At 52.5% G+C, this 23,660-nt stretch overlaps 1 protein-coding gene across 1 annotated transcript; it reads left to right on the plus strand.

The window, feature by feature from the left end:
* The first annotated feature begins 1,569 nt into the window (after positions 1-1,569).
* Positions 1,570-21,914, plus strand: NYNRIN (NYN domain and retroviral integrase containing). Its single transcript, XM_039469213.2, has 9 exons — positions 1,570-1,911; positions 2,067-2,281; positions 11,495-12,153; positions 12,278-13,879; positions 14,735-14,865; positions 15,010-15,106; positions 16,598-16,699; positions 16,919-17,020; positions 18,221-21,914. Exons 2-9 carry the CDS (start codon positions 2,084-2,086, stop codon positions 21,069-21,071), a joined length of 5,742 nt encoding a protein of 1,913 aa, XP_039325147.2. The 5' UTR covers positions 1,570-1,911; positions 2,067-2,083; the 3' UTR covers positions 21,072-21,914.
* Positions 21,915-23,660: the final 1,746 nt, after the last annotated feature.

The following is a 23,660-nucleotide window of genomic DNA, read 5'->3' on the forward strand; positions in this document are numbered from 1 at the left end:
TGTGAAGTCACCACCCTGACACATAAACCCTGGAATAATTCTGTGAAAGCAGGAACCCTTATAACCAAATCCTTTCTCTTCAGTGCTCAGAGTCCAGAAGTTTTCTGCTGTCTTTGGAAACCTGTCTGCAAACAGCTAGAAGGAGACGCGGCCCAGGGGCTCGCGGGTTGATGGCAATGTCGAAGAACACAGCAGGGTTGACCATGGCTGATACTACAACGCTCCAGGCGATGGCAGCGTCTGCAAAGCCCACTTTTATCCATTTACAAAGAATTGACTCCTAAGCTTGACCTCTTCTGACCCTCAACATGGCCTCTTTGAACATAGGATTAAACCCAGGAGTTCTCCATGAAGATGGTCACCATGCTTGGGGTTCATGGTCAAATAGAAGAGACAACAAGAATTAAGTATTCATTCAGGGAAGGACTGGGGAACAGGAGTATGTGGCTCTCATCTTGCTTTGTAAGAGAAACTGAAGCACAATAAGGGAGGAGCCTCTTTTGATAAGAGCAGTTAGAGGTGGAAAGAGGGCCAGAGATGGATATTCACCCCAAGGGCCTTTGGCTTCAAGGTACTGTAGAGGGGCAGGACAGGGGGGCCAGGTAGGGTGGAGCAGAAGGCTTTGGAGACAGAAGTAACACTGATCACTTTTTCCTTTTCTGGATTCCAATCTAGGGAGAAGAATCAGGGGTGTGGGATGAAGTGGGGTATGGCAGGCTGAGTCCAGTCCAGACCAGGAGTAGAGCAAGTCTCTCCCTGTCCCCAGCTGGGCCCTTTCCTTGCAGTGGGGTGCTCCTGGTCCCTTGCCTGCACACAAACATATGATGGCCCAGCAGTCCAGATGTTCCAGGGCAGGCCTAACTTAAAGTGTTATGCCTTTTGTCCCCATAGGTATATTTGTGTCTATCAGACTGTGGCTCTTCGTTGTTTGGAAAATAAGGTCACTGAGGCTGAGACATAGGCCCTGCCCTCCACAGGGCCAGGTTCTGTTCAGGCCTAGGGCTGTATAAGGTGTCCTTTGTGCTTGGAATGTGAGCAGAGCCTCGGTGCTGAAGGTGGCCCCCCAGCCCAGGGCTAGTCCCAGACCACTGATACCATTTGGCTGGCTGGTCAGGGGTTGGTTGCAGGAGACCTCGGAGGTTACACTACTGCTCCGACCCTCTATCTCCTTCCCCTCACAGCATAACTCAACAGTGCTAAAAAGGGCTTTCATAAACAACTCAAGTCTGAAGACTCTGGCAGCTCTCCCGCCCCTCCAGCCCTGGGGGGCTTCAGGAGGGTCTGGGCTGCCCGCCAGCCCCAGGCTGTCCCTAGACTTCAGTGGGGGGTGGGGAATCAGCGCTGTTACCCTTTCCTTCCTGCTTGGTCTCCGGCCCAGAGTTTCCTTAGGCCCCGGCCTCCCTGGGCTCACCCTACTCTACCTTAACCCCTTCCTCCCAGGGAAGGAGTGGCCGAGGTCCCCGTTCTCTAGGGACGCCTGGGAGAGGCGGTTGTGGGTTGGGGAGAAGGTGGAGGCAAAGGGGAGAAATTCCTGTTCCAAATCTCAAAAAACGGTCCCGGAAACCAACCCTCACCTCCTTCCTCTTCCCCGTCCTCCCACTAGAGAGAGGGGAATATGGAAGGAAACTAACTTTGACCCCTGGATTCTGGCTCTGGGCCCAAAACTTGGGTGGAAGGCGGAGGCCTCCGGGGCCCTCCCCGCGCCCCTTTAAGCTATCCAGCAGACGGAGAAAGCGTCGGTCCAGGAGGGGCTGGCGGAGTGCCGGAGGGGGAAGGCCGGGGGCGGAGGGAAGGGCGGCCGGAGCCCGGCCCGTCCCACCCCTAGCTACAACCCCGGCAGGAAGAGCTCGTCGCGGGAGCCGCAGCCGAGGGGGACGAAGCTCGCGAGGGCGGGCGCCCGAGCCCTGCCGGGTAAGTCCGGCCGCCCGGAGGAAGAGGCCGTGCGGGGGGCGCGCCGCGGGGGGAGGAGGCGTGGCTTAGGCGCCGCGGGCTCGGGGCTGGAGGCTGGGGGCTGGGGCGCGCGCCGCGCCGAGACCCCCGTGACACTGTAGTCTCCTTCGTTCCAGGAGCGGGCGGGGCAGCCATGCTCCTGTCCGGGGGCGATCCCCCGGCGCAGGAATGGTTCATGGTGCAGACAAAATCGAAGCCTCGGGTGCAGCGGCAGCGGCTGCAAGTGCAGCGCATCTTCAGGGTCAAGCTGAACGCCTTCCAGAGCCGCCCGGACACCCCCTACTTCTGGCTACAGCTCGAGGGGCCCCGAGAGAACATGGGCAAAGCCAAGGTAAACAGCTTCTCCCCACCCCCGCCTATCTCTTCCCGCCAGATTCCTCTCTCCCCTTCCCCTGGGGAGATGGTGGTCCGCAGAGGCACCACCGCCCTCCCCCGGCCTGGATTTCGCAGTGTGGCAGGCAGGTACTGGGCCATCCTCCTGCCTCGCCAGATCAGCCTGCGCTCCTTCCTTGCCCGCTCTTTCCCTCTAGTTCCTTCCTTTCCTGCCCCACCCCTTCCCTACGTGTCACCTCTGTCCCTCAAGTGCACTGAGAGCGCCACCTCGGTGTGTGTTCCCCCCATGAGCCTTTCTTGGCCAGGGCCGCAGCATCCGCAGCCCCACTTTTCCATCTGGGGAGCAACTCGAAGCCCTGCGTTGCTGTGGCCTCTGCAACACACCTCTTTGTTCTCCACCAAGACTCTGGAAGGCCCAGGGCCTTCTCTCCTCTTTTAAGTCTCCTTAAATCCTGTGCTTCCCCTTGGAGCCTCTGAGTGCTAGTACTGGAAGGCCCCTTAAAGACGCTTCTAGAGTGATACTGGCATTTTACAGATGAGGTACTGGTGGTCAGAGAGGGTGAGGGGCCTGCCTGAGGGCTCAGACTCAGGTAAGTGAGGTGGTGGGGGTTGGACCAGAACCCAGGGGTCTGGGCTCCCTGCCTCACACTCTTGATACCATCCAGCTTCTTGTAGGGGGTCAGAGTGGGGTACAGCCCTCTTCCCAGATTCCCTGGTCTTGGAGATGGGTGGGAATCTGGGAGGAGGGCTGTGAGCTTTCGGATGAAAGGGCTTGCTGTGTGGGGCTGGACATTGGACAGGCCAGATCATAGCACGCCTGCAATCTCCCTGGCTTCTCTCACAAGCTTTTCCTCCACTAGGGCCTCTCAGATTCCCCTGTCCCCCAAGGTTTCCCTCTTCCCTTATATTCCTGTATCTTATCTCTTCTTTGTAGGAATGCTGTAGCCTCCCTCTGCCCCAGACTACCTGCCCCCCAACACACACACCTACTGCAGCTGGGTCTATACCTATATGCTAATTGGTCAAGGCCGTGGGTGGGGAGGCCCAGAATTCCGCCAGACAGCCTGGCAGGCAGGCTGGGAAGTTCCTCCCTCAACCCGTCTGTGGAGCTGCTAGGTCAGCAGTTTTTTCATTTTTGATGGAGGTGCTAGGAGAGGGAAGTGATCTTCCCAGAGAACAGATGTGCAGGAGGCCTTGAGAGTAAGATGTTTCAGAAGCCATAGGCTGGCAAGAGAAGCCTTTTAGGCCCTTTGGGTTCTTGATATTTTGGTAACTTTGAAAGGCAGCAGCTCACCCTCTTATGAGACTCCCATTTTCTTTCTTTTCCTTTTTTTTTTTTTTTGAGATGGCATTTTACACTGTTGCGCAGGCTGGAGTGCAGTGGTGTGGTCTCGGCTCACAGCAACCTCCACCTCCTGCGTTCAAGTGATTCTCCTGCCTCAGCCTCCAGAGTAGCTGGGATTACAGGCACGGCGCCACCATGCCTGGCTAATTTTTGTATTTTAATAGAGACGGGGTTTCACCATGTTGGCGAGGTTGGTCTCAAATTCCCAACCTCAGGTGATTCACTCGCCTTGGCCTCCCAAAATGCTGGGATCACAGACAGGCATGAACCACTGTGCCCAGCCAGGACTCATACTTTCTGAGGCCCCCCCCACTCAACCCACTTCTTGCTTAACCTGGATCGGCTTCTTCAGGCCTGCCTGCTCCATCTCCCTCTGCTGCTTCAGGGTTCTTCAGGCCACAGATCCTTATGCCTCAGGCTCCCACTCTAGGCCCTGCTAATGGAACCAGTGACTCCCTTGATTCCTAGCCCTGTTCCTCCACTCCCCTTTGTCTTCCCTTTGAGAAAGGCATTGCTGAAAAGTGGGAACCCAGCATGAGGGGATTCTGGGTAGCTCCCTGCCTTATTGTACACAAAGAGCAGAAAGGACTTTGTTGGCAATTTGGAGCAGGAGGACAGGGATGGTGGGGACGATAAAGTTTTGTCTCAGGGGTTAGGGGATCTGGGTTTGATTTGCTGTCACCAAGTTACAGCCAAGGTAGGAAAGGTATGGTGGGGAGAGTTTTGAGGTTGGGGTTTGCGAACTGTTAACCGGGTGACCAGTTCAAATAATGTATCCTCTCTTGATCTATTCCCTCATCAGACGATAATACCTGGTTCATGAAGAGGTTGTAAGAGTCTGCCGAAATCATGCATGTTGCAATAGTTTTATAAAATGTGAAGAGCTATAGACCATAGATGTTAGCTACTGTTGTTTTTAACTTTTGAGCAAGTCCTTTTCCCTCTCTGGGTCTCAGTCTCCCTGTTTGTAAAGTGAAAGTCTTGGATTAAATGCTGTCTAAGATCCAGCGATCTGACACATGAACGTTTCCCAAGTGTAAGGATGTCTCGTGGTTCCCATAGGGAGGTGGCGTGGCTGACCCCAATCTCAGCTGTAGGGACACAGAATCATACACTTTGTTAATGGCCTCCTGAACATAGGCCAACATCGGGAGAGGACTCGGGAGACCACAGGTTGCAGGATGTGGGGAGGGCTGAGGGTGAGGGTGGCTTGTTGAGGTCAAGGGGAGGAGGAGTCCAGAAGGATATAGGCTCATCTAGAGAAGGGCCTGGGTGTGTGTCTATGTGGCTGGTTTTTCAGGGAAATCTCTGTAAAACTTGAGTGCTTTCAAATTGTTTTGTTGTGGAGGGATGAAGAAACATTGAAGACATTGCTGCGAAACACATTCCCAGGCAGCAAAACAAACACTGGGGAGGCCCGGCCTCTGAGGTGAACTCAGTAAGTGGAGAGGCAGGTTTTAGTAATCATCAGCGGAGGCCCCGGACAAGCCCTGCTCTACCATTCTGCCCTTCGGCAATGAGGTGAGGATGGGGTGGGGGTGGGGAGGAGAAGTGACCATGGAGGGAGGTGATGGGGAGCCCAAAGGCAGTGGCAGTGGGCAGGAGTACCTTCTGGAGACTGGGTTCTGGAGCTCTGGGACAGGATGTGGCTTGCTGACATCTGGCTTGGCCGTCAGATGGAAAGTGAACTGTCTTTGTTGCACACTAACTGTGAGCAGTACCCTGAGAGTTGGTTGTCGTCAGCCACTGGAGTTGGCTCCTATGGACCCGCTGTTAAAATTTCAGGAATTGTGCAAGTGAGTGGAGGAGTATTTGCAGACATGGTGGGAGTATTTATGCCACAGAAATTAGCAAATGCGACAAATCAGGGTTACCCCCCACCTCCAGCTGATTGTTAAACATTTACCAGCACACCTACTTGTGTTGTGGGCACCGAATCCTCCTTTTTCTTTCTTTCTTTTTTTTTTTTTTTTTGAGACGGAGTTTTGCTCTTGTTACCCAGGCTGGAGTGCAATGGCGCGATCTCGGCTCACCGCAACCTCCGCCTCCTGGGTTCAGGCAATTCTCCTGTTTTAGCCTCCTGAGTAGCTGGGATTACAGGCACGCGCCACCATGCCCAGCTAATTTTTTGTATTTTTAGTAGAGACGGGGTTTCACCATGTTGACCAGGATGGTCTCGATCTCTTGACCTTGTGATCCACCCACCTTGGCCTCCCAAAGTGCTGGGATTACAGGCGTGAGCCACTGCGCCCGGCCCCCTTCTTTTTCTTTAAACTTGAATTTTCCTTTATCAAAGTAATACACATTTGAAAACTCCAATCATTACCAAAAGGCTTAGAAGAGCACGTGGTGGTTTGCTGCCCTGGCCCCCCCAATTCCTCCTTCAGTAACCATCCCCATAGACAGTATTTGCTCTGGCATTTATGAATCTCCACATTTCTAAAAAAATATGTAGACACTGTTTCTTTCAATTGATCGATTTTAGATGTTATCTTTTTTGGTCCCATTATTGTATGTGAGGATTTAGCTCCCTTTCACTGCCATTCCCTCTTCTCAAGATAGTTCTGTTTCAGTTATCTGCTAAATCTACATTTAGCATTGCCTTATTATTCCTGTGCACATAGCATTCACATGTAAGCACTGAAGTGTACGATGATTTTGTTTTTTTTTCTTACTTTTTGGTTTCACTGAGGTTAAGGACTCCTTGTTTTTCAATTTGCCTGTTTTTCTTTGTACCTATTGTTAATTCTTCTCACTTCCAGTAGCCTCTCAGGGCAGTTTTCTACAAGGTCAGCCTATCAGTTCAAGGTGTTGTTTTGGTTTTAAATTTTTTTCTTGGAGCCCTCTTTCCTGTCTGGTCAGTTGCTTTCCAGGCTGAGACAGCTGTCATTCTTGGCATCCTTTGCCTTTTTTCTTTGCTAAATACTCATGTCTTGGACCTTGAAACTTTTTCTTTCTTGGATTGATGCAACACATTCATCTGTAGTCTCAAGTTAAAAAGATGGTACAGCAGCAAAGTGTATGCAGATTCCTGCTTTCAACATGCCTGTCCCTTGAGTCACACCCTACAGTCTGAACTAGTTGTCCTGTTTGTGGACGACTGTCACCCTAAAACAGTGACCGGCGTGTAGTCAAGAATTATTTGTCGAATGGATGAATAAATTCTGAGATTTCTCTTCCTGCACAGGAAGAGAAGTCCATCATCCTGCAGACTGCCTTTGCATCTTTCCTATTTGGTTTACTGGAAAACTGCTCTCCAATGGCTTCCTGGGAAAGATTTTACAGGAGGAAGAATGCTGAGGTTGCCTGTCCACATTGCATAGCCAAATGATACTTGACTGATAGTTTGGTTGATATCAAATTATAAAAGGAAAACTGTTTTCCTTCAGAAATGTGAGGATTGTGCTCCATTTGGAGGAGTCTGAAGCTATTCTGGTCCCTGGTCATTTGCATGAGATGTTGTTTTCTCTGTGGAAGTTGTCAGTTTTCCCCAATGTTCTACAGTTTCCCAGTGAGGCCCCTTTGAGTGGGTCTGTTTTCCTCCATCATCAGGCACTCTTGTTGTATTTAGGGGGCCTTCTATCTGGACACTCATACTCCTCAGATCCGGGAAATTGGGGGAAATACTTAGTGGGTTATTTCCTCTCCTGTGCTGTCCCTGTCCTCTCTTTCTGGAAGTCCTCTACTTTTCATATGTTTTCTCCTCTTTTTCGACTTTAACTTTTTCTTCTTCTTTCTGAAGATTTCCTTAATTTTGTCTTTGAAGTCTTTTCTTGGGTCTTTCATTTCTGCAGTCAAATTTTTAATGTCTAGAAGTCATTTATATTCCCTCTTTTTAAAAACAGTATCCTCTGCTTTTAAAATAAAAGTTGGAATGTATGTATCCTATTGTATTTTTGTTTAGTGTGTACCATGTTATCTGTTGTCTCTCTGAGGAGAGAAATGATAGCAAGCTTTTTTTTTTTGGTTGGGGGGATGGGGTCTCGCTTTTGTCGCTCAGGCTGGAGTGCAGTGGCACGATCTTGGCTCACTGTGACCTCCGCCTCCCAGGTTCAAGTGATTTTCCTGCCTCAGCCTCCCACATAGCTGGGGCTACAGGTGCTTGCTACCACACTCAGCTAAGTTTCGTATTTTTAGTAGAGACGGGGTTTTCACCATGTTGGCTGGGATGGTCTCGATCTCTTGACTTCCTGATCTGCCCACCTTGGCCTCCCAAAGTGCTGGAATGACAGGTGTGAGCCAACATGCCTGGCCGGTAGTAAGCTTTTTGAAGTTTTCTTCTCCTCACCTAGTTTCTCTTCTTTCAGGTTGCTTTTTTTTTTTTTCGTTTATGGTTTGGTCTCTGTGTTTCACATTAGAAGTTTTCCTCATAAGCCTGATAATCCTTGCATGATAAAAAGTGAAGGACAAAAAGCTGATTGGGAGCAGAGGCTGTGGGCAAGACTTGTTGATTTTGAGCTTGAGTGTACAGAGATTGCGGGCATTGTTGGTTAGGGACCCCATTTTGTGATCTTTAAGTCTTTGCTCGTGGGCTGACCAGATTTTCCAGAATGTATGCCTCTCTTCTCCAGCCTGGAGGGTCAGGGTCTGGCTGCCAAGCAAATCTCTGAGTGGGAAGAATGAGTTTCTCTGCGTTTAGCTTGCATTGTATGTTTCACTCTTTGGCCCTCCTTACTCCATCCATGTTTTTTGTGTGGTACTCACACCTTCCATTATGCTGATCAACCTCTGCTCCTAAGACCGCATTTTGCACTCCCCGGAGAACACCCCTCCAGTGAGCAGGAAGGTACTTGCCAAGCCTGTGTGTGTGTGCGTGTTTGCGTGTCTGTGTGTGTGTGTGTGTGTGTGTGTGCGTGTGTGTGTGAATGTGTGTATGTTGGGAGCGGTTGGGCTCCCAGATCTAATCGCTCCTTGAAGAACCTGGTTTTTCATGTTCCCTTTCACTCCCAGTTCCAGAGTTTCTTGGTGTTGTTTTCTGAGCCTTTTGAGTATCCTGCAGTATAAATTAGGGTGGTTCTGGAAAGTAGACAATGAATGATACCTGACTTAAGAGAATCCTAATTAGGTCTAAAGTAATAAAGCACCTTGACAAGTACAGAATAGTATTAAAATATTTTGTATAAATGCTTTTATTTAACTTACAAGTTGACTAACGACCTGTGGGATATTGGACAATATATTCTTACAAATACAGTGCTCTTTTTCTGTGCCCTTTTCTATTAATCTGTGTCATCTTTCTATCTAGTTGTTCCTGTCTCCTCTTCTCTACTTTTTCTCCTCTTGGAGGAAGAAGGTCTGGGTTGGCTTTAGGCAGGAAAGTTGTTCAGGTATTTTCAGGCTGTAAATGCCTGTTGTTTTCTTATCTTCTCTTCCTCTACAGTACAGACAGCATCATGGTAAGGCCCCCGACTGTGGAGTAGAGTGCCTGAGCATCCTAGCCTACTAACTGTGTGATCTTGGACATATGGCCTTTCTTGCTCATCTAAGATAGGGATAATCGTGTTTCCTTAACGAGCAGAGAGAGGAATAAATAAGATAATATTTGCAAAGTGCCTGACACATAATAAGCTCTCACTAAATATTAGTTCAGATTTATTATTTAAAAATGACCACAGTTCCTATATGTCTCATAAATTTAAAATATTAGGCCAGGCATGGTGGCTCACACTTGTAATCCTGGCACTTTAGGAGGCCAAGGTGGTGGGTGGATCACGTGAAGCCAGGAGTTCGAGACCAGCCTGGGCAACATGGCAAAACCCCATCTGTACTAAAAATATAAAAATTAGCCAGGCATGGTGGTGCTCGTCTGTAGTCCCAGCTACTTGGGAGGCTGAGACAGGAGAATTGTTAGTACCTGGGAAGCAGAGGCTGTAGTGAGCCAAGATTCCGCCACTGCACTCCAGCCTGGGTGAGAGAGTAAGATTCTGTCTCAAAAAATAAAAATAAAATGAAATATTGAACAGTTGATGGAGCCATAAATATTCTAAGCTCTCTGCAGAAAGACAAAGAAGCTACCCATAATCTTCTTCCCCAGCACATCACTCCATTTTTACATGTTGTTTTCATGTCATTGAAATGGGGGTCCATGGGGTGGAGAGTATTTGTTAAGGTCTGAGACAGTTAGCCCACACCTGCTCAGATATACCCTTGCTAGGCAGCGGGACCAGATGAAGTTGGGATAGGAGGGGTTGGCTTGGGATGTCCATCAGGTTTTGAGTTGGTTTTAGACTGATTGCAAAGGTGTTAGACATGTATTTCAGGCTCTTTGATAAAGAGGTTGTAGGTCAGGCCTGGAGCAGTGGCTCATGCCTGTAATCCCAGCACTCTGGGAGGTCGAAGCGGGCGGATCACGAGGTCAGGAGTTCGAGACCAGCCTGGCCAACATGGTGAAACTCGTCTCTACTAAAAATACAAAAATTAGCCAGGTGTGGTGTCTCATGCCTGTAATCCCAGCTACTTGGGAAGCTGAGACAGGAGAATTGCTTGAACCCAGGAGGCAGAGGTTGCAGTGAGTGGAAACTGAACCATTGCACTTTAGCCCAGGTGACAGAGTGAGACTCCGTCTCAAAAAAAAAGGTTGTAGGTCTGTGGCCTCAGCCGGGTGGAAGAGGGACACATAGGCCTGAGCAGGGAAGGATGGCCTGAGCAGAGACGCCTGGGTAGTCTTCAGGAGGGCTATTGGAGATCCAAAATGGAGTATGGTACTGCCAGGGGAAAGCAGGAAGAGGGGTGAGAGGGATGACTGTCAAAGAAAGGGGATGTGAGGGGGATGGGAGCATATGAAGTCCACATGGGGTGGCTGATTGGAGGGAGAGCTCATGGGACCACACTGATGGAACTCAGCCATAGAGTAGAAGAACCCCAACCTCGCCCACCCCAGCCACTGCTAAAGGTGGCGAGTATGAGCCCTGTGAAATCTGTGAACTCTAGGACTTGGTCTGCCCAGAAAGCCAGAGGTCTTCCTTCTAGTTAGCTATTTCACGTATGTGCAGGTACGAGGGTTCCCCTGGACACTGGCTCGGTGGCTTATCTCCTCCTCTGTCCCCTCAGCAACAGAGTTACTGTGATTCCGGGGTACAGGTTGTGCTAGAGACATTCTGGAGGGGAATGAAGCTAGAGTTTCTCATGATTACCCTGTAGTCACTGTAGTCAGCCAGAAGAGGTGGAAGAAACTCTGGTATCAGAGTCTCTAGCTGTGTGCCCTCAGGCAAGCTGCTTAGCTCTTCTGAGCCTGCAGAATGGGAACAGGCTGTGCCAGGCGTCATCCTAAGTACTTTCTGTGTATTAACTCACTGAAGTGTCACAGTGGCCCAGTGAGGTGAAACTGTTGCTGTTTCCATTTTACGAATGAGGAAACTCAGGCATGGAGGCAGGGGTGTTGTGTGATTAATAACTTGCCCCAGGTTGCATCAGTTCCTAGCTTATGGAGGGTGCTCAGTAGTGTGCAGCCACTTTCCCTCGAGCTGTCACACACTTCAGGAATCCCAGGGTGGAACTAGACCTCAGGAGCATCCAGTTTAACCTTCCGTTTTATTGGTGAAGAGACTGAGGTGCTGAGAAGATGATAAATGCCCCATGATTAACCTAATCAGTTGAAGACAAGTTGGAGCTGAAACCTGGGTTTGTTCCCTCCTCTCTCCCAGGCTTCCCTGTTCTGTTGGTGTTCCTTGGAAAGAAATGGGTGTGTGAGGGTGCAGGACCAGGGAAAGAGTGGCTGGCCATGGGAGAGTCACTTGGCTCAGGGTGGGTAGTGGGAGGTGGTGGGACCACATGGTTAGTGAGGGGCTGGCCTTTTGGGTGTGAGGGCAGATCCAGGTTCATGCCCCTAAAGGGCTGACTTCACTGTGTTCTTCCCACTGTGCCCAGGAATACCTGAAGGGCCTGTGCAGCCCGGAGCTGTGGAAGGAGGTTCGCTACCCGCCGATCCTACACTGTGCCTTCCTTGGGGCCCAAGGCCTCTTCCTGGACTGCCTCTGCTGGAGCACCCTGGCTTACCTGGTGCCTGGCCCCCCTGGCTCCCTGATGGTGGGCGGGCTGACTGAGTCTTTCATCATGACACAGAACTGGCTGGAGGAGCTGGTGGGGCGACTGCGCTGGGGCCCTGCCCCTCTGCTGACCCCCCGTGGGATCTGGGAGGCTGAGGTGACCCGGGCCTTTGGGGCCCTGGTCTGGATCCGTGGTGACCAGCATGCAGGGGACCTACTGCAGCTGCCGCCAGCAGTCCAGGAGCTGCTGCTGAGCCTGGTGCGGGATGCTGCAGGCAAGGAAGACATCATCGAGTGGCTCAGCCGCTTTGGCATCTCTGACAGCCACTCTGACCCAGAGGTTTTGATCTGCCCGCCCCAGCAGCAGAAGGAAACCCCAGCCATGGTGTCTGTGGGAGAGAGTCCTGGAACCTTTCTGGACATGGGAACCCTCCAGAACAGGGGCCCAGAAAATTCAAAGAGGTTATCTAGCCTGGGAGCCACTGGATCCCTGATCCCAGCTCAGAGCACACCGCAGGAGACCGCAAACCAACTGATACGGTAAGTTCTGGAAAATGAGTCTGGCTTCTCTGATACTTCCCCTGCTCCCCTACCCCAAGGAAATAGTAGTAGTTTGGGACCACACTGGCTTTCCACCTTTTCAATGAACTTGGGCTTCCTCCAGGGTCATTTCCAACAACCAAGGTGGTACGGACAGTGCTCGAGAGGAAGGGCCAGTGCAAGCCACCAGCAGCCAAGACTCCACGAACTACACACAAGCCTTGCTGCAGCAAAGGCAGGTCCAGAGGGTAGAAGACAAACTCCTCTTCCAACCTCCAGTATCAGCCCTGGGTGTGTGCCCACCCTGGAAGGCCTGGACCCCAGGGACAGCCTTTGGGCCCTTGTGGCCTGGGGCTATTGCTGCAACCTTCTGGAGGATCAATGAGCTGCATTCTCTCCATCTGGCCTGGCTCCTGTCCCAGGCGTGCTTCAATTTCCCCTTCTGGCAGAGGCCACTGGGACCCATTCAGTTGAAGCTGCCAGGGCAGAATCCTTTGCCCTTAAATCTAGAGTGGAAGCAGAAGGAGCTGGCTCCTCTGCCCAGTGCAGAAAGCCCAGCTGGTAGACCAGATGGGGGGCTGGGAGGAGAAGCAGTCCTGCAAAATTGCCCAAGGCCAGAGACTCCCCCGAAAGTTATGAGTTTATTGGTGGTCCCAGGGAGCTCAGATGTAAATGACAAAGTTAGCTCGGATCTTCCACAGATAGGGCCACCCTTAACCTCTACACCCCAACTACAGGCTGGAGGTGAGCTGGGGGATCAAGGGAGTACGCAGTCTGACTGTAAGGGACTGGAAGAGGGACCTGCTGCAGTGCTGCCAGCAGGGAAAGGGAAGCCCATGGCTCAGGGCGGGCTGACAGATCATTCAGTACCTGGAACTCAAACAGTGCCTGAAACTCTCAAAGTGCCCCTGGCTGCAGCAGTGCCCAAAGCTGAAGATCCCCCCAGAACTCAGGTGCCACCTGCAGCTCCCAAAGTGCCTACATCACAAATGATGCTAGCAGTGCACACAGAGCCTGCAGCTCCCAAAGTGCCTTTGGCTCCAACAAAGCCAGCAGCTCAATTGATGGCCACAGCTCAAAAAACAGTTGTAAATCAACCGGTGTTGGCAGCTCAAGTGGAACCCACAACTCCAAAAACTCCCCAGGATCAGAAGATGTCAAAAACATCACCTGTGAAAACATCACCTGCAGGTCCCAAAACACCCAAAGCTCAAACTGGGCCTGCAGCTACAGCTTCCAAAGCACCTGCAGCTCCCAAAACAACTGCAGCTCCCAAAACACCTGCAGCTCCCCAAACACCTGCAACTCCCAAAGTACCCGTGGCCCCCAAAGTCTCCAAAGCTCACAAAACACTTGCAGCTCAGAAGGTGCCCACGGATGCAGGGCCAACCTTGGATGTAGCCAAACTTCTGAGTGAGGTCCAGCCTACATCAAGGGCTAGTGCCTCCTTACCGAAGGGCCAGGGGCAGGCTGGAAGGCAGGGTCCCCAGCCCAGCGGTACCTTGGCTGTCAGCAGTAAGCACCAGTTTCAGATGGAAGGGCTCTTGGGGGCTTGGGAGGGGGCCCCAAGGCAGCCACCTCGCCACCTGCAAGCGAACAGCACAGTGACCAGCTTCCAGAGGTACCACGAGGCCCTGAATACACCCTTCGAGCTGAACCTCTCAGGGGAACCTGGAAACCAGGGCTTACGGCGAGTGGTCATCGATGGCAGCAGCGTGGCCATGGTGTGAGTAGTTGCGGGCATGGGGTGGGCTGGGGATGCTCTGGAACTGGGCTAGGGCATCCCTGGAGGGTATGGGCATCGCTTCCCGACTTTCCTGTGGGTGACACGGGGAAGAGATTAGAGGGAAGTGGTCCATGTTGAGTGGCTCCTGCATGCCAGGCAGTATGCATGGAATCCTCACAGCAACCCTCAAGGGCAGATTTCTGTTTTCCCTCTCTATAGATGCTGAAGCAGGCTCAGAGGTGGGACATCTTGCCCAAGGTCCCCGAACCAGCAAGGGATCCAGCTGGCCTTTGGGCTCAAATGTGTCCACTGCCAAGGTCCACGCCCTTCCCAGGCTAGCTTTTAAACTTTAAGCCCAAACATCAAGGCCCAGCACAGCTCTCCGCTGTGAAGCTTTTCCTGACCGTGCTGGCCCTTAGCGATTGCCCTCCCTGCACAGCACTTACTGCTGTAGAGGTGTTAGCATAAATACGTGTGTACCACTTAATTTGCCACATAAGATAGTTACCTGTGCAGAGCACACTCCTAGCACACAGTAGGTGGCCAAGGAATTTTTGTTTGCTTTAAGCTCTCAACTGAGCTCTCTGAGTGGAGGGGCTGCGTTCCTCCACTTGTCCTCATTGGGCCTACACACATGCATGCACACAGGTACACACACACACACACACACACACACACACAGTTTCCGGCAGCGCCCCGCACCCAGTAGGGGCTCATAGAATGCCTGAGTATGGAAGGAAGGGGAAAGGGCATCGTTGGTGTCCTTGGTGCTGGCATTGCCTCCTTGCCACCCCAGGGCTGGCTCTGAGGGAGGAGTGGTGAGGCAGGGCCTTTTCTTGTCCCACGACCCCACAGGCATGGCCTCCAGCACTTCTTCTCCTGCCGAGGCATTGCCATGGCGGTGCAGTTTTTCTGGAACCGGGGACACCGAGAGGTCACTGTGTTTGTACCCACCTGGCAGCTGAAGAAGAACCGGAGGGTGAGAGGTGAGGTGTCCCCGGCCTGCCCGGCTTCCACAGTGTCACCAAGCTGTCTTCTCAGCCTTGCTGCCCTACCCTCTGCCACCCCAGAGTGGCCATTTCTACTTCGCCCTCCCTTGACCATTTCTGTCTTCTGCCTTTCGCCCCCAGAGAGCCACTTTCTGACGAAGCTACACTCGCTCAAGATGCTTTCAATCACGCCCTCCCAGCTCGAGAATGGCAAGAAGATCACCACCTACGATTATAGGTGTGCCGGTCCCCAGGCCTGTCCTCCGGGGCTCAGGGAGTTGGGCCCGCCTGGTGTGTCAGGTGGAGTCCAGCCTGTCTTCTCTGGGGAAATGGAGGCAAATATGTTGGGGGGGGGTGGGTCGTGCAGAGGGTGGGGTGGAACATGGGCCTCTGTTGGCAGAGGGATGGGCACAGTGAGGAGAGGGCTTGAGGTTGGCTCTCCCCAAGCCCGGAGTTGTTCCTGACCTTGGGATTCTGGAGTCCATCTCCTTTAGCTAACAGGCATTCTTCCCCCGTGACCTGTGAGCAGGAGGTTCCCCCATCAGATGGTTTGGGCACCCATTCGGGTTGAGGCTTGTGTCTCCAGATTGCTTTAGTGTTTTCCTCCCTTGGAGCCCTGGCACTGGGGGAGGTCTGTGCATGGTGTGGATAGGGCCCTGAATGCCTAAACCACGAATTCTTGTCTGCTTGTCACTCCTCAGCATGGCTGCGGGACCACTGTGCTCAGGCGGAACCTGTGACCCTGCCTCTCTCAGGGCAGGGAAGGCCCTGCCATAGTCACGGGTCCCGGGTTGAAGTTGATGCTGGGCAGACAGAGGTCTTGGTTTCATGTAGGCAACTCTCATGCCAGGCAGGGAGAAGTTCTGTTTCTTCACGCTTCTCCCAAGACCTGGCACCCAACCAGGCCTGAGAAGGGCTGGGCAGAGAGGCCCGTACATCCCTCTTTGTAGAGCTAGTGCCCTGGATAGTGTCTTTCAGTGCCCCTAAGTTCAGGTGGGGGTTTGAGGGAAGATGGCTTTTCTGCAGACAGTTCCTCTGCTGGGCACTTGTGGAATAGCATGCTTGGGGGAGCCAGAACGGAAAGTTTCAGGGAATATTGAGAAGCAGGTAGCCTTTGCTTTCTTCCCTGGTCACAGCCCTCTTTAGAGGAGAGGTGATTCTTGGAAAAGTGGATTTGTTTATTCAGGTATGTGTACTTATATGTGCTAGCGTATATATGTATGTGTCTTGACATGTGTATGAATGTTGTACATTGGTGAAACATTATAATGGAATATTTGTGTGTATGCTGTGTCACAGGCAGTTACCTAGACACTTAAAAGCATTATCTCATTCAGTTTTATCCTCACAGCAACGTGGGGTAGGTATCTCTGTTTTACAGATGCAAAAACGGAAGCAGTAAATATACACATATGAATGTGGATGAATGCGAGTTTCTCTGTGCATGTGTACGTATGTGCCTATGTGTATAGGAGGGGTATGTGTTTGTATATACAGCTGGGAGTGTGTGTATCTGAGGTCACCCCTGGATGACCTTGATCCCTACCAGTGATCTCACATGGCTGCACAGAGGAGGAGGTGGGTTTGGGGGTCCTGGATTTCTGAGTAGGAAGGGCAGTGCCTTTGTCTGACACACCTCAATGTGAAGCTGCAAGTTCATTTTCCCAAATGACCCAGGAAGTGAGGGGGCTGGTTATTGGGTCATTAGTGACTCCCCCTCTCCTTGCAGGTTCATGGTAAAACTGGCAGAGGAGACAGATGGCATCATTGTCACCAATGAGCAGATTCACATCCTGATGAATAATTCCAAGAAACTGATGGTCAAAGATCGGTGAGGCAGCTCCCCAGAGTCCTGAGCCATTCCTTCCCCTTGGATGTTAGGCAGCCCCTGGCAGGGGAGAGGTTAGGGCAGGAAGGAGAGGTCTTAGAGCAGTGGCCACCAGCAACTGCCAGGATGTGGGTCTCAGCCCCACTGAGAGGCCGGGCAACAGCAGGGTGTGGGGGGGTCAAGGGCTCACAGTGACTGTGCCTCTTCTTCCCCTGGGCCCAGCTTGCTGCCTTTCACCTTTGCGGGGAATCTCTTCATGGTGCCTGATGACCCCCTGGGCCGTGATGGCCCCACCTTGGATGAGTTTCTGAAGAAGCCAAACAGGTAATGGGTTAGGCCTCCCCAGCCTCCCAGGCCCTCCTGGGGCTGATCAGAAACTTCCCCTTAATGTTGGCCAGCATTTGTCTAGAGCTTAATAATGATCAGAGTGATCTGATTTTTTCATGTCTCCATACTTGTGCCACATGTTTATATGTTCGTAAACCACTTATAATAGGTTTTAATACATACATGAAAGCACATATGTAGAATGTAATTTTAACATTCTTTATGCATCCTTTAATACATAACATTCTATATGTATCTTTCGACAACTGGCATTTGTACTCAATGATTTATTAGTTTTTTTCAGGTGTATCCTACGCTAATTCATGTAGTTCCAGGTAATGGTCATATAGTATTCCATTCCATGAGTACCCTATAGATTTTTCTGTTTCCTTGTGAGGGCCATTTGACCACTTCCATTATATGCTGTTGGGTCCAAGGCTGCAGTGAACAGCCTTGCTTTTATTCTTTCTGTCCAAGGGAAGCTGTGTTTAGAATATTCACCAAGTAGGATTTTTTCTATGTTTATTATCTCATTTGATCCTCACAACTTGAGTTATACATAAATGACCACTGTCCTCATTTTATAGATGAGGTATCTGAGACTCAAGTGACGTTTCCAGGGTCTCGTTGCTGGTGCCAGCAGAACTAGTTTGCAGTAACTCAGATCCTCTGCTGCTCACCTGCCGGTTCCCGAATCCAGCAGGGGACCTTGTCAGGATGTTCTGGGCAGGGCACTGCTTCTCTGGGCCCAGATCCCCCAGTCTCAACTTGCCAGAAAAAAGTGATGTGGATAAGGTTTGTCTGCTGTGTCCTCACAAGTCCCTTGTCAGGCTCTCCTTCACTTTGGTGACCCCCTGACCTGCCCCCAGATTGCTCATCCTGCGTTAGGCTGGAAGCTGCCAGTCATTTCTTATCATACCATTATTGGTGTATAGCTAAAGTGTTACTTTGCCAGTGAGGTTTTGATTGGATGGGCCTTCAGAGCATGATGCACCTCTAATATTGGGGGTCTGGCCCATGCAGGAGGTAGAGGAAGTATTTGTAGGCAGGGTCCTAGCTGTGCCTACGCCATGCAGGTTGTTGGCACTTGGCTCAGCCTCAGGACACTTTGGAATGGGGTTTCAACAGAGGTGCTTTCCCTTTGGAGGACTGCTCAGGATGGGGCTGCCCCTCCCTCTTCCATGTGTTTTGGTGTAGGTTGGACACTGACATCGGCAACTTCCTGAAGGTGTGGAAGACCCTTCCTCCCAGCTCAGCCAGTGTCACTGAGTTGAGTGATGACACTGACTCTGGGCCCCTGGAGAGTCTGCCAAATGTGGAAGAAGTCAGGGAAGAGAAGGAGGAGAGGCAGGATGAGGAGCAGAGACAGGGGCAGGGCACGCAGAAGCTGGCTGAGGAGGACGATCTTGACTCTTCGCTGGCATCAGTGTTCAGGGTGGAGTGTCCATCCCTTTCGGAGGAGATTCTTCGGTGCCTCAGCCTCCACGACCCCCCCGATGGGGCCCTGGACATCGATCTCCTGCCGGGGGCAGCTTCCCCCTACCTGGGCATCCCCTGGGATGGGAAGGCTCCCTGCCAGCAGGTTCTTGCCCACCTGGCCCAGCTCACCATCCCCAGCAACTTCACTGCACTCTCCTTCTTCGTGGGCTTCATGGACTCCCACAGGGATGCTATCCCCGACTATGAAGCCCTTGTGGGCCCCCTGCACAGCCTCCTCAAGCAGAAGCCTGACTGGCAGTGGCACCAGGAGCATGAGGAGGCCTTCTTGGCCCTGAAGCGAGCCTTGGTGTCTGCTCTCTGCCTGACGGTCCCCAACTCCCAGCTGCCCTTCCGCCTAGAGGTGACTGTGAGCCACGTGGCCCTGACGGCCATCCTCCATCAGGAGCACTCAGGGAGAAAGCATCCCATAGCCTATACCTCAAAACCCCTCCTCCCTGACGAGGAGAGCCAGGGCCCCCAGTCAGGGGGAGACAGCCCCTACGCCGTGGCCTGGGCCCTCAAACATTTTTCCCGCTGCATCGGAGACACTCCAGTGGTCCTGGACCTTTCCTATGCCTCCCGGACCACTGCAGACCCTGAGGTGCGGGACAGCCGCAGGGTTTCCAAGGCTTGGTTGATCCGATGGTCCCTCTTGGTTCAGGACAAAGGCAAGAGGGCCCTGGAATTGTCCCTCCTCCAGGGCCTGCTGGGGGAGAACCGCCTGCTGACCCCCGCGGCCTCCATGCCTCGCTTCTTCCAGGTTCTGCCGCCTTTCTCCGACCTGTCCACCTTCGTCTGTATCCACATGTCGGGCTACTGCTTCTACCGTGAGGATGAGTGGTGTGCTGGCTTTGGTCTGTATGTTCTGTCACCCACTAGCCCCCCTGTCTCCCTTTCCTTCTCCTGCTCTCCTTACACACCAACCTATGCCCACTTGGCAGCCGTGGCCTGTGGCCTGGAGCGCTTTGGCCAGTCCCCGCTCCCGGTGGTTTTCCTCACTCACTGCAACTGGATCTTCAGTCTCCTGTGGGAGCTCCTGCCCCTCTGGAAGGCCCGGGGCTTCCTCTCCTCTGATGGGGCTCCACTCCCTCACCCGAGTCTGCTCTCCTACATTATATCCCTCACCTCTGGCCTCTCATCCCTTCCATTTATCTACCGAACCTCCTACCGGGGCTCTCTGTTTGCTGTGACAGTGGACACCCTGGCCAAGCAGGGTGCCCAGGGGGGTGGGCAGTGGTGGAGTTTGCCAAAGGATGTGCCAGTCCCTGTAGTGACTCCCCATGCCATGGGCAAGAGGCCCAACTTGCTGGCATTACAGCTGAGTGACAGCACCCTGGCCGATATCATTGCCAGGCTGCAGGCTGGGCAGAAACTGTCCGGCTCCTCACCCTTTAGTTCTGCCTTTAACTCACTCAGCCTTGACAAGGAGAGTGGATTGCTTATGTTCAAGGGAGATAAGAAGCCCAAGGTCTGGGTAGTCCCGACGCAACTCCGGAGGGATCTGATTTTCTCTGTGCATGACATTCCCTTGGGGGCCCACCAGAGGCCTGAAGAGACCTACAAGAAGCTGCGCTTGCTGGGCTGGTGGCCTGGGATGCAGGAGCATGTGAGAGATTACTGCAGGAGCTGCTTGTTCTGCATCCCCCGAAATCTCATAGGCAGCGAGTTGAAGGTGATTGAGTCCCCGTGGCCCCTCAGGTCGACCGCCCCCTGGTCAAACCTGCAGATCGAGGTGGTGGGCCCAGTCACAATAAGTGAGGAGGGCCATAAGCATGTGCTTATTGTGGCCGACCCCAACACCAGGTGGGTGGAGGCATTTCCCCTGAAGCCCTACACACACACGGCTGTGGCCCAGGTGCTGCTTCAGCATGTGTTTGCAAGGTGGGGTGTTCCCGTGAGGCTGGAAGCAGCCCAGGGGCCCCAGTTTGCCCGGCACGTCCTTGTGAGCTGTGGGCTGGCCCTGGGGGCTCAGGTGGCTTCCCTGAGTAGGGACCTCCAGTTCCCCTGCCTGACAAGCTCAGGGGCCTACTGGGAATTCAAGCGGGCCCTCAAGGAGTTCATCTTCCTGCATGGGAAGAAGTGGGCAGCCTCCCTGCCCTTGATGCACCTGGCCTTCAGGGCCTCCTCCACTGACGCCACACCGTTCAAGGTCCTGACCGGAGGTGAGGCCAGGCTGACGGAGCCCCTGTGGTGGGAGATGAGCAGTGCAAACATTGAAGGGCTCAAGATGGATGTCTTCCTGCTACAGCTGGTGGGGGAGCTGCTGGAGCTCCACTGGAGGGTGGCTGACAAGGCGAGTGAAAAGGCTGAGAACAGGCGTTTCAAGCGGGAGAGCCAGGAGAAGGAGTGGAACGTGGGTGACCAGGTCCTCCTGCTGTCTCTCCCCAGGAATGGCAGCAGCGCCAAATGGGTGGGTCCCTTCTATATCGGGGACCGGCTGAGCCTGTCACTCTATAGGATATGGGGCTTCCCAACCCCAGAGAAGCTGGGGTGCATCTATCCCAGCAGCCTGATGAAGACCTTTGCCAAGAGTGGCACCCCCCTGTCCTTCAAGGTCTTGGAGCAGTAAGTGGGAGCAGCAGGGGTGCCCCCTGCCCCAGGGCCCTGGGTTTCTGCTGCTAGGCCTCCCCCTGTCCCAGCAGTGCTCTCAGTCCACTGGGAACCCTCAGTTGGGCCTTTTGTAGAGAAGTTGCTTCATAAAGCTTTGCTGAATTGCCTTGAACTAGGGACCAGCATCCCCATGGAAACATCCCCAGTTTGGGGTACTTGGAGAATTTGCCAAAGGCTGTCAGATATGGGTCTCTGGCAGTTTTACACTGGGAAGTAGTCCTCCTACTGGGATATACCAGGCTCAGTGTCTTTTCACTAAGTATCCTTTTCCCCTTCACGCATCATAAGTGTGTGGTGGTGTGCGCACACAAGCCCACCCCAGAATCTTACTATCTTGGCCATGAAACGTGGCTCTAGACCTCAGAATTGGAACCACAGCCCTTTCTCAGACAGAAACCCCAAATGTGGGCTCCTCCCTCCAACCTGTTATTTTGGGGACCCTTTGCCCTTAGAATTGTCACAGCTGACATAAACTCGGGCAGGCTGTGGGGAGTCCCTCCTAGCCTCATGGTCAGCTTTCTTAAGCCAGGTGTGGCCTGCTCAGCTGTCAGGGCAGGGCTGGCCATGCTCCCAGGCCTCGAGGGCAGTGTCATGGAGTGGGAGGATGGCCGGCCACGAGCCACCGGCTTGTCAGCATGGGAGGGGTAGGGGGGGAAATGGGTTGGCCTACCTCATTTGACTCCAGGCAATGGAGACAACCAAGACCCTTGCTTTGATGGTGTCCACCCCACGGGAATCAAGGATCTTGATGCCAAGTGTGGCATCTGTACCTGAAGAGCTGCTTCTGTTAGACCCAGGGGCCCCAGCCTCTGTTTTAAGGGGGGAGGGCGTCTGCAACAAGAGGCTGGCACACGGCAAAGTGCTGGCATGGCTCTACCTCCCAACCCTATCCCAAAGCCCATCGCCCTCTGCTCCTTCCACATCCACTGTACCTGGCATCCCAGACCCTAAAGATTGTGTGATTGCTTCATCTGTATCATCCCCCAAGTCCTGTGGACCTGCCTTCTGTGCAGAGCAAAACCAGGCTCCCACGCAGCCATTCTTTGCAGAGAGCACCCTTGCAGTGAGAGTGAGTGCTTGCAGGTACACTCACCCCTCTGAATTGCTGCCGTTGCCAAGCAAGTGGTCTCCATTTGAAGGCCAGTGCCACGTCACTCTGGCTGGCCTTCTGAGTAATCTCATTTCTCCAGAAGCTGAGCCAGTCTCCTGGTCTAGTTCAGGTTGCCGGAATGCCTGGCGTTGCAGAGTGCTAGAACCAGTGGAGAACTCGCCATCTTGCTTGTTTTACATCAGAGGGAATAGGACCACAGAGGGAAAGTGACTCACCCAAAGTCACACAGCTAGTTCATGGCTGAACTGAGACCAGGGTTAAGCTTCCTGATTCCCAGTTCACCTTGAAAAGGGTTCTAGCAACAGATTCAAGCTGAAGGATCCTTCAAAATCCTATATCCACATTCTCCAACTATTCATCTCTCCAATCTTCCAGACAAACTATCTGGATGTTGCCCTTAAACCATTTCTAGCTGTTAACCCTGTCCAGAAGAATGGTTGAGTGACAGCTGAGAAGTGGAAAGGTGAGCTGTGGGATATTTGGCAGGTGCTCTCTTTCATCCTCCCCACCACCGCTTCTTTCTCTTCCTCCTCCGCCTTGCAATGTTATGTCCAGCCTCATTCTCCCTCCCTGGTGCTGTATGCGTTCCCCTTGTTAGCTACATTTATGATCACATACCCTTCTTTTAAGTGATTTTTTTTTCCATTTGATTTGTCAATAAACGAATCAAACTGGAGCTGATGTCCAGTTCTTTGTTTAGCTTCAGTCTCAGTTATGGGGAATGAGGAGTGTGGGGCAGTCACAAGGCATGGATGCTGTATGTTTCCCAGATACACTTGCAGATTTGAAGGCCTGGATAGCGCCTTTTCCAGATTATCTGGCCCAGGCTCTTACTGTACAGAGCAGGAGACCAGGGCCCAGAGTGTGATATGCTCAAGGCTCCATAGCTGGTTCATGGCAGGGCTGGAAGGAAAGTCCCACCTCTGGGCTTCTAAGCTGGTACCCTTGGCAGTTCCTGTCTTAGAAGTGGGCAGGGTGGGAATGAAAATGAATGATGAGGCCTGGTGCGGTGGCTTATGCCTATAATCCCAGCACTTTGGGAGGCCAAGGTGGGTGGATCGCTTGAGGCCAGGATTTCAAAACAACTAGCCAACATGGTGAAAAACTATCTACTAAAAATACAAAAATCAGCCAGGTGTGGTAGCAGGCGCCTGTAATCCCAGGTACTGCTTGAACCTGGGAGGTGGAACTTAACAGTGAGCCAAGATACCGCCATTGCATTCTAGCCTGGGCGACAAAGGGAGTCTCCATCTCGAAAGAAAAGGAAGAAAGGAAAAGAAAGTGAATAAATGAATGCTGAGAGAATGGTGTTAGTGCTGAACCAGCTTGATTGTACTGGAAAAATGATAGACCTAGGTTTGAGTCTGTATTTGTTGCCTATGTGGGGCTGTTTCCTGAGGCCTCAGTTTCCCTATCTGTAAAATGCAAGGTAACAAT

The sequence above is a fragment of the Saimiri boliviensis genome, chromosome 2, assembly GCF_048565385.1.
Source record: "Saimiri boliviensis isolate mSaiBol1 chromosome 2, mSaiBol1.pri, whole genome shotgun sequence".
In the NCBI taxonomy this organism is placed as follows: Eukaryota; Metazoa; Chordata; class Mammalia; order Primates; family Cebidae; genus Saimiri; species Saimiri boliviensis.

What these genes read in the sequence shown, in the direction of transcription:
- NYNRIN (XM_039469213.2), top strand. Translation starts at nt 2,084, where the DNA reads ATGCTCCTGTCCGGGGGCGATCCCCCGGCGCAGGAATGGTTCATGGTG. An exon ending in ACCGCAAACCAACTGATACG is followed by an intron (nt 12,154 to 12,277) that starts GTAAGTTCTGGA and finishes GGCTTCCTCCAG; the next exon opens with GGTCATTTCCAACAACCAAG. An exon ending in GAAGAACCGGAGGGTGAGAG is followed by an intron (nt 14,866 to 15,009) that starts GTGAGGTGTCCC and finishes TTTCGCCCCCAG; the next exon opens with AGAGCCACTTTCTGACGAAG.